Raw genomic sequence first — 16,623 nt, 5'->3', positions numbered from 1 at the left:
TGGGTGTGGATAGCAGCCTCTTCTTTTTGTTCTCTTTCTCTTGCTGTGGTTTCTCAGGAGTGACCAAAACCGCTTGTGGTTTTGTGGTCGTCTCCGGAGATGTTTGCGTGGTTGTCGCCGACATCGATGCTGGTTTGTTGGCCAACTTATATGCCGTGGCAATGGACGCTACTAATTTTCTGTGTTCATGATGGAGATTTCACTTGTCCTTTATGAACTCAGTCAATTCTTCGATCTTGCTACCGAGCCGTTCCATTGGCGATTGTTGGCCGGTGATAGTCGGTAGAGAGTTGATCCTCCCTCGATACGTGTTAGTGTTGACGGGAGCAACAGGTCTTCCACTTCTTGGAGCAATGCCTGTTTGCTGTGCGTCTATTTCCATCTGTGCTGTTTCAGTACTCCCTGTAGCATTGCTAGCATTGCTAGACGGCAGAGCAATGGGGTCTACTCTGCTGTTCAAACGGTCGCTTGATAACGACGAGTTCAGGTCCGCTTGTACGCCTTCCCTCGCCGGTACTGAGATATCCTCCCTCTGCACCGTAGACGACGTTTGAATGTTTTCTGACATTTCATATCATCTTTTTGCTAGGTTTTGGTCCACCCCGAGTATTTTATTTCCTCGGTACCCGACGTATCTGGCGCGTAGGTATGACGAGTATTCCCCTATCCGCCACCTGGGGAGGCGCCCGATGCGGGACCCAGCAAGCCCGACACGGTGTGTGTGTGTGTGTGTGTGTGTGTGTGTGTGTGTGTGTGTGACCTCTCATAACTTTTGAACTGCTTGACCGATTCTATCGCGGTTGACGCCAATCGAAAGGGCTTGAGTGAACTTAGATTTTGAATATGGTTTAGACCGATTCGGACTGGTAGATTTTCAGAAATCTCAGAAAAACTACGAAAAAAAATTTTTTTAAGTGTGGTTTTTTTTCTAATAATTTTTAAACGGCTTGACTGATCGATTCTAAAAACTTATCAGCTCTTAATCGTTGACGAAAAAAATCGACGAAAAGTGTTTTTTTCGGATTACACTGAAATTTCCGGTCTAATCAATGTGTGTTTGAAAGTATATCTTAGAATTTAAATAACTGCGTCGAATGCCGCTAACCGCGTGAAAATCGGTTCTATCATTCAAAAGTTATTGCGGTTTGAAAATTAAAAAAATAGTGATTTGTTAAACTCCTATCAAACTTTTGAGCTCGGAGATCTCAAAATTACACGAAAATTAGATTTTTGAGCTCGAAGAGCTCAAAAACATAATAAGTGCAATTTGGAGCGCTTAATTACGAAAGTAGCGAGAAGTTGCAGGGATGACCTTCAGGGTCAACCGTTTTCCTAATTTTTTTTAATTATGAAGTTTAAATATGTCTCAATAAATTTCGAAAATTTAAAGGAGATTGTCTGATTATTCAAATAAATAATTAATTTTGAAATTCAGCAATTTAATATTGGTCTCATGGGGTAACCTCAAAACATTTATACACTTTTGTATTTTTCTCGTAAAACTGCGGGTGAATATTTTCAAGAATCTATGGATAAAAGTAAATATATTAGTGATGAATTTAATTAAAAAAACTATTGGATCGGTCCTTATGACGAAACAAAATTTTGCGAGATTCCCACTTAACTCGACGAGCTGAGTCAGAAAAAATAAATATGATTCAAAATGTTATCTATCTATCTATTTATACATCTATATATATGTCGGAGGAGCATTGGAAGGGGCATTGGTAGAGTCCTTTGGATCAGTTTCTCCCATCTTTATTATTTTACAATAATTAAAATTTAACACAAACTTCAATTTAAAATATGATGTATACTAACTCGTACAAACAATAATTTTATTACAAATATTTTATAACAATTAATATACGAGATAAAAACGCTGGGCAGTATGATCGAGAACAAATCCGAAGTCAGCAGGATATGCTCGATGTCTTTACTTGATCAATGCTCAACCAGAACTACTTGTCTAAATACCCTAAGTACTTCTTTTCTCAAAAACATTTCGACAGCCCTCTTTGACCGTCGATATCTCTAACTGTATATTTTTTGCTCCTATCCTGTGACCTCGGCTACGTTTGGTGATCAATGTCACTCCGGACTTAAGCCCATCACCATAACCATAAAAAATAGGGGCTGCGTTTTGGCGTTTCCTGAGATATTTTAGGGTGAGACGATAAATTTGATTTTTATAGAATTTTTTAACAGAAGCTTAGTTTGGACATTTCCGCTGAAAATTCAAAATTTGGCCGGAAGTGCCCAATTAAATCTACGGTTAAAAATTCTACGAAAATCAAATAAATCCTCTTCCCTCAAAATATCGCAGAAAATGCCCAAACACAGCCTCTGTTGAAAGCGGAACTCAAAATTCCAATTTTAAGAGGTCCTCCAAGGAAGTTACATTTTGGCACACCCTAATATATATATATATATATATATATATATATATATATATATATATATATATATATATATATATATATATATATATATATATATTGGTGGTCCTTATGTTGGGTTTTTTGAAATTTTTTTTCACGATAGTTCAAAATCGGTTCAAAATCTATAAAAAAAAAATCATGCCAAGTTATAGCTCTTAATTTTAATATTAACCCGCGCCCCCCGACGGTCAAAGTTTTAAAGGAAAATAACATGGGAAAAGTTATATTTTTACTTTGGAATTTTTACGTCATAAACTAACTAACAAATCACATCAAAAATATTTTTTCTAATGCAAAATTTAACGGTCTACAAAAAGGTCTCTTATCATTTTTTGATAATTCTAACGGTTTTGAAGTTATTCGAGGTCTAAATTGAAACTATAATCTTTTTCATAGTTTTTTCTGGTCATTTAATAATTCAACAATCATAGACGGGTCAATATTCATATTAGATTATTTTTTTTACTTATGCATATAATTTTGAACTATAATTTACGTGAAAAGTATTAATCAATTAAAGAAGTGTATTATTAATATTTTAATGAATCGAAAATGTACAAACATTACCATTTTTATCTTTAATTACAGATACTTTCATGAAGTTTTTACATTAGTTTTTTTAAGTGCGTCAGGAAACATTTGACGATGATCTTTAACCAATTGTAACACGTATTGCATTTGTTTTTCATCCTTAGTATAACGATTACAAAAATCTTGCACTAGTTTAACTCTTCTTTCAGCACAGTCATTCACAACCGATAGTTTTTTAGCGAATCATAATGCAGTTTTATAGTGTTCATTATGAGCCCATTCAGAAGGATGAATCTTTAAAAATTCTGTTTGTAACTCGAATCTATTGAAAAAATTGATCGATTCTGCAGTTACGAAAAAGTCAATATCATTATATAATAATTCAGTTATGCTCTTAGTTTGAAAGCGTTTAACACTACATTTTTCACTAGTATAATCCAAGTCTTCTTCCGGAATATCATCAATCACAATTGTTTCTTCTTCTTTACGCAGCTTAGCGACAATTTTTAATTTTGTTTCTTGTGAAACTTCCTCATCAAAAATAGCCATGATTGCTAATTCTGGTGATAAATACCACAAGTGATTCATAAATCTACTAATTGCCACAGTAGCAAGATTATTGTTGATTGCCTTAAAGTTGTTGAGTTCTTTTATAAACTGTAGATCATGGTACGGAGCGTTGACACTATTTGACGACGAAAACCAAGCTTTAACATAAACCATTGTCACAAAAACACATATTTGCCGTAGTTTATTATCTTCACCTTTTTTCAATGACAATTGCTCCCGAAGCATGTACATTTTCAATATATAAATAGCTTTTGCCATCCATCGTGCATGGTGACAAGCTCCTGGCTTACGAAAACTAAATTTTTCGGGGATGACACCGATAAAAACTAAAGTAAGCTCCAGTAACTCTTTATAATCATCACGAGGCAGTTGTGATGCAAGAGTTTCAGTCGCAAAAGTTCTAATAGATTCAATTTTTTCATTTGTCAAGATATTATCATTTTTCGGATCATCTAAACCTGTTTTGTAACTGAGTTTATTTAAATCTCCCCATTGCTTTTGGAATCGGATAAAAAGTGGAATATTAGGACCAACAGTATTTGGAAAAACAGCTTCGAAGACATATCTTAGGACTATTTCAAATATATGATGCCTACATGGAAGATACAATAAATCTCTTTTTAACAATTTTTCCAGTAATGCAGCAGCACCATTACGAAAGCCTAAATTTGAAGGAGTAGTGTCACAGCATATTGCTTTTACAGATATGTCGAATCCCCAGTCACATAATGTCTTATGACCTACAGAAGCTTGTGCCATTCCAGTTCCATCTTCACTCGTTGGTACACCTAACATAATTTCTTTACTTTCTGAAGTAATTATTACAGGCAATCGATGAACAGTTTCTGTATTTAACAAATTAGGTAATAATTTTCCATCCCAATGTACAACAATAGATGATAACTTTAAGTCTTGGAAATGTTTTTTTATTTCTATTGATTTTGACTCTCGCATAGTAAGCCGACATCGGCGATTAGATGATCGATTGACAATAATGGAATTAATATCCACTTCTAATAATTTTAAATCGATAAGCGACTGACAAATAGCTGTAGTTATAAACACAGCATCTCTGTCGCTTACTTTACAAGGGTCAAAAGTAGCTACAACTTTTTCGTTGAGAATATTGTGAGTTCCTCTCATATTTCTTGATTTAAATTGGCCGGCAGTAGTTGGAATGTATACTTCTCCACTAGAGACTGATTGAGCACTTCCTTGGCTTGATAAGAGTTCAACGTTTTTGTCTATAAAAAAGGATAATGATAAGACAAGAAATATCTTCACTATAAAATAATAAAATATCAATGAGTAAGTTAATTATTATAATTTACCAAATAATGATTTTTCTTTTTCACTTTCCAATTTAGGTTTTTCGAAATCCAATTGTTTCTCTAATTTTTTAACACCAATTTCATCGTCATCGCATTTCGTCTTAATATTTGCAATAAAACCAATTCGTTCATCTGATCTCTGATTATTCAAGAATTCTTTGGAATTTTCATCAACCATTTCAAATACATTTGACGGCGCGATGTCAAATAATTTTTTTAATGAACAGGAAAATTCATTTTGTTTTTTCACAGCAACTTCACTCCGATTTCTATGTTTAAGAAGTATGCGCCACTCATCATACAGTTTTTTCAACTTATCTCGACATCTTTGCACATCTTGAACGGGAATTCGAGCTTTCTTCCAAAACACAATAATTCCATCAATCACTGCAGCAACACTATCTGTGATAGTATTATTTAAAATACGTGTATAAAAAAATAACACTTTCAAAGCTTGCAATTTCGATGGTAATTTGTTACCTACGATTTGAACGTCAACATCACCAATCAAAAAAATGTTTTGACGTAAACGTGATAACTCCATATTTAACTGATTACTTAAATATCGGATAAATGAACTCAAAAAATTTATTTATATATCAAAAAGGCAACAGTACTAGTAATTGAACGATTTTGATCAAGCTGAGAAATAAATGTAGGTTATGAGTAATCTGAGAATTAATTTTAGTGTTAGAGATTGAAGTAAAATCTAATAGATGGCGGCATGATCGGTTTCTAAAATGTTTTTAACCAGAAATCAAAATTTGAAATTGGAGTTTGTTGATATTTGTACCAATAACAATAAAAATCGGGACAATAGGTCCCGAATTTCTTTTGTATCCAAAAAAAGTTAAAAATCTTTAAAATGTTCGACAGTTCAGGCTAAAAAAATGAATTGGTGTTACTATTATTCCAAAGTTACAGTTACTTTGAAAATTTTCTAAACAAAAAAATCCAATGAGATTATAAAGAATAATCGGTTCATGATTTATGAACTATTAAATGACCAAAAAAACAGAAAAAACTATGAAAAAGATTATAGTTTCAATTTAGACCTCGAATAACTTCAAAACCGTTAGAATTATCAACAAATGATAAGAGACCTTTTTTGTAGACCGTTAAATTTTGCATTAGAAAAAATATTTTTTGATGTGATTTGTTGGTTAGTTTATGACGTAAAAAATTCCAAAGTAAAAATATAACTTTTCCCATGTTATTTTCCTTTAAAACTTTGACCGTCGGGGGGCGCGGGTTAATATTAAAATTAAGAGCTATAACTTGGCATGATTTTTTTTTATAGATTTTGAACCGATTTTGAACTATCGTGAAAAAAAATTTCAAAAAACCCAACATAAGGACCGCCCTAATATATATATATATATATATATATATATATTAGGGTGTTAGTTTTCCAAAAATATTACTATTGTCTATGTTATAAAACATTTGATTTTTGCTTATAATTTTATTCTAGCTTTTAAGTAATATTATGTAGTTTAATAAAATATAATCACTATTATCATGAACTATTCTTTCATTTTTTGTTTGGTAATATTTTGACAGTCAAAATGTATACGGTATATACGGCACTGGCCTACGCGCTCAGCGCCCGCCTTCTATCAGTCCGCCGTAGCAAGAATTAGAGTAGGTATTCAAGATCGACCGGGAAAGGGTTAAGGCACGTGTTGTCTTGAGTAAAAAAAATAATAAAAAATTTTCATAGTGTTTTTTCATCAAAAAGAAGCTTTTTGAGGGGGCGCCCCAAGAAATTTAATTTTTAACGACCACCCCAATATATATATATATTGAAATGAACTTTTAATTCTACCAACAATCAAAATTTTCCTATTAAGCCTTTCAGCCTTGCGAATACGCTGAAGACCTAATAAATTTTCTTATAATTAGTGAGACAATACCGTGTAGGAAATTTATCCGCGAATTTTCTGATAACACGACCTGCGGTAACGGAGAGTTTTTTTGGCTTTGATACTTGTCTTTTGCGTAGAGACCCGCGAAAGAACTCAGACTCGGCCAATATAACCAACTTTATTTACTTACATAAATTCCAGTAGTGTTTTGGTGACCTTGGGTGGCTTCTTGGTCGCAAGTTCGAGGTGGCGGGTGATTATTATGTAATAATTATACTTATTTACACCGGTATATTTAATTAACAAATATATTCAGATAAATCAAATAGAAAATATTAACAATAATAACTACACTGATTATAATAAATTTAGTTATGAACCAGTAATGCACTTAAAACTAATGAATCGACAGCTAGTGTCTAGATACAAAGAATCGGTAGTGAATACCTAGATATTATATGATTTATAATATTAATATAAAGATAATTAGTACGTAAGGGATCGACAGCTAGTGTCGTGTTTGTCGGTAGTAAATACCTAATAATTGAAATAATTGTGTTGTATATACTATGACTGACGAGGTCGAAGTGCCGGTCGATGCTCCAGTGCGTCGGGTATTCGGTTTTTCCCCTACTTTCCCCTTACGGCGCCTAAATATCGACCGAGTTCGATTAGGATAGTACTATTTTCAAGAGAATGTCGCGCAGCTGATCAAGTGGACAATTTGCATTGTCTCAATATATATATATATATATATATATATATATATATATATATATATATATATATATATATATATAGTAACAGTTTTACCTGCTCAGGTTAGCTCCTAATCAATTTTATAAATAAACTATTTAAATTAACAAACAATATAATTATCAGGGCGCCACCAGGATTTTTTATCATGGTTCCTGTAACCGGTCCAGAGCTGAGAATTCTTCTTCTTAGGGTAGAGAGAGTGGAGGAAGGTGCTGTTGAAGAATAAATATTTAATTAACAATCTGATCAGTTTTATTAACAATAAAAATTTTTAACAATATCGCGACTTAAAACAAGTTAACAAAGTTCACTCACTCACACGCACTATCTACACTTAACAATATCTTTATTCTCGACGAGCCCCTTTCGGCGTCTACCTGTATAATCTTATTAACTAACCAAACTAACTAAACTTTTAATCACCCGCACAGAGATGAATTGTATGCAGGGGTCGTTGACTCGGCTCACAGGAGTAACAGCCCAGTGACGAAACGTAGACCTAGATACTCTGCAACTCACACATAACCCACACTTGTCTCACACTAACACTATTGCTTTGACTTTATATATCAATTTAATATTTAAGAATAATTTAATTTTATTTAGTACTCAAAATTGAGCTATTGAAATATCCAATCATTAGAATTTTTATGAAACAATATTTTTCATTTAGCAATCAATTTCTAATTAACTTTGAACTAACATTTACTTCCTAAATTCCGATTGTTAATTATATTTCTGATTTAATATATTAAAAAGATTAAAATTCCTAATTAATTTATAGTTATGGTCTTAATAATATAACAATAATTGTTTAATTCCAGAGATCTTAATACCCTGAATTAACTTTTGCTAATTAAATCAATCACGATATAATTTTTACAATCAAGTTCAAAATTATTAACACAAGTTTAATGTTGTAAATTAATTAATTCTGACCAATTTTTCCTGTGACATTTTCGACTCAGAATAACTAATTTTTTGGACTTAATGTCTACGCTATTAATTTTTAATTTGCAACGAAAATTAATTTAATTAATTTACGAACTTAATCCCAAAATAAATTAATTTTCACGTGATAAAAATATTTTACAATATAAAATAATTTCAGTAAATAATTCCTAATATAAATTTCGACAAAATCCTGATAATTTTCTAATTTGTAAAAATCGACAAAAGTCGAAACATTCAATTTTGTTAGCTAGAACATTCGCTAGCTTAGTTGTCTTTGACCTTGGGTGTTTGAAATTTACTGCGACACAAAATATACTGACGCTCGACCAAAATTCCACTAGTAAAAAGTTTGTCGATTATTTTTCAAGTAACAAAATTAATCAATTTTGCTTAAGTTAATTGCTATAAAATTTATAACAATTTATTAACGAATTTTTTCGGATGTTAATTATTTAATTGATAAAATTTTAGTTAAATTTCTCCCGCAAGGTCGATTGAGTGATTCTCGGGTATAAGCCCCCAGGAAAATCACTCAATCCAAACTAACAAATGTTTTAATTCTGATTAATGAAATAATCGTCGATTAAACGATCCAATTGATAATTAATTTGGAGAAGTAACTGGGTATTGGGTAAACCGTGGTCCACTTCTTTCCCATAGAGTAGCAATTGATACCTTGACAAATAAAATGATGATCTTACTCTCTTATTGAGGATGAAGTCCTAGTTGTAGTTGGCTTCCTTCGTCTCGTCACTACGCCGAGGATCGGTCCTTCTTAATTTCTGTGGCACTATGTCTGGCGATCACACTACTTCTCCCTTTTCCCTTTAGTTATAATAGTTATAATAGATATATAATAGTTATCGATATCCGGTGATTTATCGATTTACGATAATTTTACCCTGTTACAATATATATATATATATATATATATATATATATATATATATATAAATTTGTTGTTGCACTGGTTTTTTTTTTTTTTTTTTTATATATACGACCAGTATAGTATAGTAGTTTTTTTTCTGATCATTATGAAATCTACTTCCATTTCGGCTGCCGAACGGCCTTTTCTTTTTATTTTCACGATTTTCATTTTTTTACTTTACAGCTTCAGCCGGTGCATTTTGTGGAAATAAAATAGTTGAAGCAGGCGAAGAATGTGATTGTGGCTACGATTATGTAGAATGCACAGATAAATGTTGTTATCCTCGACAAGTATCAGATTACGATAAAAGTCAAAACGAAACTGCCAAGGGATGTAGTCGTCGAGTAGGAACTCAATGCAGGTATACTATTTATCACTCTGGTTGAAAATAATCGACTTATTTCTTTCTATAAAAATCTCTTATAAATTCTCTCAGGTCGATAAAAAAATGTCTATTAAAACGGGAGCGCTAAATATTAACATTTAAAAATTACTCGTTGCCAATTACTATTTAATTTTTATATACATAGTGCTCGCTGGCATAGAAATTTTTTTTCCTTAGAGATTTTCTTTTTTTTTTTCTAATTATTGGCGCTCGTTTTTCTGTCACATAAGCACTCAGTCTTAAAGTATCTAGCTTGACTAACTGGCACCATAGTTTTCATGTGGTAGAAATGAGAAGAAATCTTTTGATTTGTGCACGTTTATCATACTAAATTTTAATAAAATTCATTTAAAAAAAACCACGTAAACTAGGTTACTGGCATAAAGTACGGCACCAGTCTTTCGAATTATAGAATTGATGACAATAGTCCGGTCTCGATATATCATTTTGTTCTGGAGTAATCGTTGGAACTTACAAAATCAGCGAGTGACGTCAGGACGTCCACATTAATTTTTTTTGCAACGTTTGTTTTTTTTTTTTTTTTAAAATAACACTATAAAATGATTTTTAAAAGTATGAGATCATTTACTTTATGATGTACATCGACTCATATTGTTGTATAAGTGCTATATGGTTGTGATCGAGGCGTTTAAAGATCACAAAGTGCTTGATCTTGACGAGTCAGAAGTAAAGTGTCACCAACGAACTGAGTGATGGGCGAAAAACTTATGAAATAGATATCTCAAATATCTGAACGCTGTTACTTTGTCCGTTCGGGAGCTAAATTAAAAGTTGCGTTGGAGTGTGGATCGGTACAAAAGCTCGAACTTTATCTCTAAGTGTTAACAGAAAGAGTAAGGATTATGGGTCTTTACTGACTTCAGTCACGAGTAACCTATCCTATTGTTTGATTAAAATCTTACTTGTAATTGAGATCTTATTTTATTTTATTATATAATTTAATTCGGAGTAAAAAGAATTTCAATCTGTTATTTGGATTTATCAAGACAAACCAGTTAGTGAGTTATAAATTTGGGCTTACAAATATAAATGGTAAATAAAAATGGTCATAAAATAAACATAAATGTAAAATATAAAAGATAAGTTTAGAAAATAATGTTTGTACGGTTACCCTGGAAGTCTGTGTTTTAAAGAGTGGCCCAAGTTTTATTGTCGTTTTCCCTTCTATGGGTATTGCTTACTACCGAATCACTGTATTTCGGGTATCCCAGAAAAGTTAAGTAATTGGGATAATAAATTAAAAATGCAATCAATGCTTCTGCGGAAATATTTAAATCTTCACGACTGTACGTGGTAATATATTTATAACTAATCAACGCTCTTCGGCGAAAAATTCACTTCGCGATTCACGCGGAAAAATCATCGCTCTCTTGGTGGAAAATAATATACTTTGACATTCATGCGGGAAAAATGAACGCTCAACGGCCGAAAATTAATAAAATTATAAACAAAGAAAATTTGGCTTATAATTACGGCAAATATCGAATTGTCAAATAAATATATACTACGTTAGTGCTACTAAGTGTAACCTAACCACCAGCAAGGCACTGACGTTATTATGGAGTCTTTTGTGCTTCCGAAGAATTATTTGCCCGGAGCTGATCGACGCGAAGTTAATCACTGGTATCTTGGTCGAAATCTAACTGCCTAAAAATGATTTTCGGGCGGTTTACATAGAGTTAGCAATATCGGCGATTGTATGAGACTCATAGGTAAATGAAATAAAAAAAATGAAAGATAGCCCTAGGGTACTTTGTCCAAAACAAGCGTCATCGCGTTTTTTAGATTTTTTGAAATTTAGATAAACCTATGCGCAGTTTCAATTATTGCCCTACAGGTCTTAATTTTACGACTTTAAGCGGAAAACGTGGTGGTGACATCACTTTCCTACAAATTTGAAAATTAGATAAACAAACTCGTTAAATTCTAATAGATATTGATACAACGAGATTCGGTTGATTCGTAGGAACGTCATAAAATTGTGGGAAAGTTGGGTCGGATTTCTCTTATACAGACTTCAAAGCTATGACAAAATGTAAACTTGAAATAAGAAGTTACATGTATTTGAAAAAAAAGCAAAAATTTTAAATTTTAGCAGACGTCACAAAAGCACTACCTTACGCGCTTTGCGTTATGAGGCCTGCAATAAAAATTCTCAATGCGCTCTTTCGTAAAATTGTAGGTAAATCTATTATAGATCACTAGTATTACACGCTCGCAGTAAAATTTGTTACATACCACGAAAACCTTTCTTATCCTTCTATCTATGTATTTTTTATTATTCAATTTGTTAATTTATTTTCACCACTTATTTAAGAGTTGGACTGATAACTGTATTGATAAAAGTTCATTGGTAAATTGGTGAAAAAAATGAGAGTCGACTAGGCTTAGTATGTTTTTTGAGTTTCTTGAAGTAAATATTTTTTAATATTCATAAAAATTGAATTGCCATCTCTGAAATTGTCACTATTAATTCGGTAAGATAATAGTACTTTATTTTTTAGCCCAAGTCAAGGTCCTTGCTGTTCAAGTGAAACTTGTCAGTTTGTTCCATTAGGTGCCAGGATGGAATGCAAAGTTGAATCAGAATGCAGTTACAATTCGACATGCAATGGTATGACGTCAGAATGTCCCCCTTCTTTACCTAGGGTAAATAAGACATTGTGCAATGAAGGAACACAGGTAACTTTCAATTAAGAATGTTTTCGTTTAATGGTACCTTGAATAAATTTTATTTTATTTTTAAAAGCTCTGCATCAACGGAGAATGCACTGGATCAATCTGTCTAATATGGAATCTAACAGAATGTTTCCTAACTAGTAACATTATTCCTAACATTGATAAGCGTAAGTTATGTGAATTAGCTTGCCAAAATGGTACTGATACAGCAAGTTGTCGAAGTACAAGTGAATTTGCACAAGAATTTGGCTTACCTGAAGGTGGTATTAGCCTTCGCCCAGGCTCTCCCTGTGATAACTTTCAAGGCTACTGTGATGTATTTCTCAAATGTCGTGCTGTTGATGCTGAAGGTCCACTGGCTCGATTGAAAAATCTTCTTTTTAATAAAGAGACTCTCTTAACTGTAGCTCAATGGGTAACGGTAAGAACTAATATCTTTTTCTGTTTAAATCATTAACGATAATAAAAATGATTTAAAAAGTATGAACTATACACTTAAATGAAAGTTATTAATGTACTCGGAAAAACAAGATTTCACTGGTTACCATCTTGAATGGAACCAAGTTCCATTTGAAGTAAAAAAAAATTAAGAAAACGGTTGACCCTGCAACTTCCCGCTTTTTCCAAACTTAAGCTTTCAAAATTTCACTTCTTAGGTTTTTAAGCTCTTCGAGCTCTAAAATATAATTTTCGAGTCATTTCGAGCTCTTCAAGCTCCAAAATCTATTAGAAGCTTGATAAAACACTATATTTTGAATTTTCAAACCGCAATAACTTTTGAACAAATGAATCAATTTTCAGGTAGTTGGCGGCATTAGATGTAGTTTTTTGAGCTTCTAACTGTATTTAAAATCTGAGTTTGGTCAAGCCCTTTCGAATCTCGCCAACCGCGATGGAATCGGCCAAGCTGTTCAAAAGTCATAAGAGGGTCACACACACACACACACACACACACACACACACACACACACACACACACACACACACACACACACACACACACACACACACACACACACACACACACACACACACACACACACACACACACATGCATACATATATACATACCTACCTACCTACCTACATATATACATACATACAAAATTTTCAACAGAAGATTCAATTGGGCACTTCCGATCAAATTTTGAATTTTCAGCGGAAGTGCCCAAACTAAACTTCTGTTGAAAAATTCTATGAAAATCAAATTTATCGTCTCACGGTTTCTCACGGAAATTACATTTTGGCACATCCTAGTGTATGTATTGAATATAATAGAAGCAAATTCACAAATGGCCATGTTAACAAAGCTTCCTTCAATTTATCTTCTAAATTAGTCATATGTTGGTCATTTTTATATGAAGCATTACTCATACTCAGCGAAAAATAATAAAATTTTTTAAATATACCGATAGGTTAGCTTGGAGTTTCAGACTTGATGTATTTATATATGTTGTGATCTATCAAGACTCAATAGATAGAAAAATTTCGAAATGATTTTACGACGGCAAAATTTTCTTTATCTAAATTTCTAAAAAATATGAATTTAGTTATTAAGAATTTTAAATTAAACAAATAAAGTTAATTCTGCTGAGAACTTTTGGTGTATTTGGCAGTGACTGTGAAATTTAATTGCCGTTATGACTATACCTATATGGTCAGAATCTGTTGTCGGAATTTTATTTTCAGCTCTTGGTTTTAATTTCACTGAAATTTTTACAAGAAACACAGTTTTTGTACAATTAATACTAGTCATATTTGTAAAGTTGACAATAAGATACTACGAGTACTTTTAAACTCGTTATAGTTTTATCAAAGTAAAATATTTAAAACCTAATTTTACTTCTAGAATCGGAATCGAACGTCGGAATAATTTTGCGACGTCAGAACTTTTTTTTAACTTCCCGCTAAGAAAATCAAAGATTCAAAAATTGGGAAGTTATTGTTTTTACCCCGTTTTGCCAAAATCGAGTTTTCATCAGATCTCGACGTTTTAAGGTATGTGTGTGTGTGTGTGTGTGTGTGTGTGGGTGGGTGGGTGGGTGACCCTCTCATAACTTTTGAACGGCATGACCGATTTTATCTCGGTTGACGCCAATCGAAAGGGCTTGACTGAACTTAGATTTAAAATATGGTTTGGACGGATTTGGACCAGTAGATTTTGAGAAATCTAAAAATAACTACGAAAAAAAATTTTTTTTAATGTGGTTTTTTCGGAATAACTTCTAAACGGCTTGACCGATCAATTCCAAATAGTCATAACTGGTATAGTCATTACTGTAATACATCCCACAGTTAATGTAGAAGACACCAAAAATCGTGAAAAGTAGCCAGCCTCTAACGGTTTCACCGCCTCGGTTATAGTATGGTCAATTCACGGTCAAACATTAGTCTATATGAAGTGATTTGACAGTCTATATCAGGTGTCATTGGGAAAAATTTTGACTATTGATTTACCGATTGTACATCTGAAAAATACCTTTTTCGGCGGGTGAACTTACGGTAATTTGACCGACATTCGACCACCAATTCACTTGTATAGAACTAGCAATAAACTAGCATATAACTAGTTCATCGCGGTCGATTCACCGTGTCATTATAGGAATTCAATGAAAGAAAATAGGTGCATTCACCTAGAATAATTAATATTAAGCTCGTGAGATGGTCGTGAATACGATAATATTTGGAAAAAAAAAAAAAAAAAAAATCAATGTAAAATCACTTGGCTAAGACCGGGAATCACACTCAGATCATCTGATCTAGATTCAAGGGATTTTCCTGTAATGCTATCCCAGACGTGAATTAAAGACGTCTTTTAATCACTATGTATTTTCCGGATTCTTAATGTTGTTTTGATGATTATTTCTATTTCACGAAATCTAAATAATAAATCAATCTGTGAATTTGTCACCCAAAATGAATGCATTGAATTTTATTAAGGGGTCTGTCTAGTAGCTCACGCCGAAAAAAACGCGATTTTCGTGATTATTTCTTGGGATACTGGATAAAGGTAATAATATAAAAGTTATTAGGCTTAGTAAATACACTCTTGAAATACCTAAAAAAAATTTTTCCTTTTATTTTACACATGTATTATGACCAAAAACGTCAGCCAAACGCAACACCTCGAAAAGTAGGTAGGTCCGCCTTGTTGATAAAATCTCGGAGCTGTTGTCTGAAACAAAAAAATCAAAGTGCTTTAGGTTTGGTATGACAATGGCTATGTCCCCTATAAATTTTATTCAATTATTTTAAAAAATAAAAAAATGGTGAAGAAAAAACAAAAAATTTTCAAAAAACCGTTTTTTTTTCGCCGATTTTTGAAAAAAAAATACATTAAAATTCAAAATTTTTGAAAAAAATTTATAGGGGACATAGCGATAGGTTTAAAGAATATGTGGTTCAAATTTCATAAGGATCGGTCGAGTAGTTTCGAATATTTCATCAACAAGGCGAGTAAAAACGTTGTTTCGAGAAAAACGCGTTTAAAGTTTTTTTTACATGAAATTCTTAAAAAAAAATTACTTACACCTAGTCCTTCAGATTGTTCGAAGAGTTGACTTTCTTCCAATCTTTTCTGTCTCAGCATTGTTCTGCCCTCTTTGGAATCTTCCGATGAACGGCGGTTGCCTACTTGGATACGCTGGCGGTCGCGCGTCGCGGCATATGCGACTGCAGTTTCGCCGATTCCAACGTGCATCGTTTCCATAATTTTCAATACTGTGCTGAAGCCTTCATTGAAAATACATGCTGCTGTAAGGCACGCAATTTTAACGATTTTTTTGCCAGAGAAAGTGTGTTTCGGTGCCATACTCCACACAGTAGCGTTGAAACTCTCATTGTTGTTTTGCGTGTTGCCTCCTAAGCACCTCTCGAGCAATTCGTCTTTGGTCAGATCTTCGTAGATCGGCTTCAGCACTTCTTGCACGTCTTCAGAAAGGGCAGGTGGATGCTTGAAATCTTTCAGTATCTGCTTTGCTTCTGCTTTCCGATATTTGCACCAGCTCGATTCTCCAGCTGGACAGTACTGATGTTGAGGCTTTGAGTCGGTCGAAATTTTATGGTAAAATCCAGCCCAAATTTCGTTGCGCATTCCTTCGACTGAATCCTTGTTTCTTTGAACTGCTAATCCATAATTAGTAGACAATTCCTTCAT

The 16,623-nt window shown here is 32.9% G+C and overlaps 2 protein-coding genes across 8 annotated transcripts in view; one reads left to right on the top strand and one right to left on the bottom strand.

Moving 5' to 3' along the window:
- The window catches only part of Kuz (zinc-dependent metalloprotease kuz), a 128,643-nt gene that overhangs the window by 76,745 nt on the left and 35,275 nt on the right, over nt 1-16,623 (top strand). For all 7 annotated transcript variants that reach the window (XR_012478722.1, XM_074238599.1, XM_074238598.1 and 4 more), the window contains 3 exons: nt 9,566-9,743; nt 12,293-12,470; nt 12,538-12,888. Coding sequence is in view for 6 of the 7 variants with exons in the window: in XM_074238599.1 (XP_074094700.1) it covers nt 9,566-9,743; nt 12,293-12,470; nt 12,538-12,888 (707 nt within the window). In the remaining variant the exon portion in view is untranslated. The remainder of the gene's footprint in view (nt 1-9,565; nt 9,744-12,292; nt 12,471-12,537; nt 12,889-16,623) is intronic.
- LOC141524029 (uncharacterized) lies at nt 1,452-5,244 on the bottom strand. Its single transcript, XM_074237673.1, has 3 exons — nt 4,874-5,244; nt 4,626-4,786; nt 1,452-1,526 (listed from the first exon to the last, which is right to left on the bottom strand). Exons 1-3 carry the CDS (start codon nt 5,049-5,051, stop codon nt 1,452-1,454), a joined length of 414 nt encoding a protein of 137 aa, XP_074093774.1. The 5' UTR covers nt 5,052-5,244.

Source organism: Cotesia typhae, unplaced genomic scaffold, assembly GCF_013202065.1.
Source record: "Cotesia typhae breed Kobodo isofemale line unplaced genomic scaffold, CoteBio_Ctyphae contig_22, whole genome shotgun sequence".
NCBI lineage: Eukaryota > Metazoa > Arthropoda > Insecta > Hymenoptera > Braconidae > Cotesia > Cotesia typhae.
This window is presented reverse-complemented; position numbering and strand designations above follow the sequence as displayed.

Bases quoted from the DNA above. Each gene is read 5' to 3' on its own strand.
- LOC141524029 (XM_074237673.1), bottom strand. From the start codon at position 5,051: ATGGTTGATGAAAATTCCAAAGAATTCTTGAATAATCAGAGATCAGAT. The intron at 4,787-4,873 runs GTAAATTATAAT...CCTTTTTTATAG, and splicing joins AAAAGAAAAATCATTATTTG to ACAAAAACGTTGAACTCTTA. The intron at 1,527-4,625 runs GTAAGCGACAGA...TTTTATCCATAG, and splicing joins CTACTTTTGACCCTTGTAAA to ATTCTTGAAAATATTCACCC.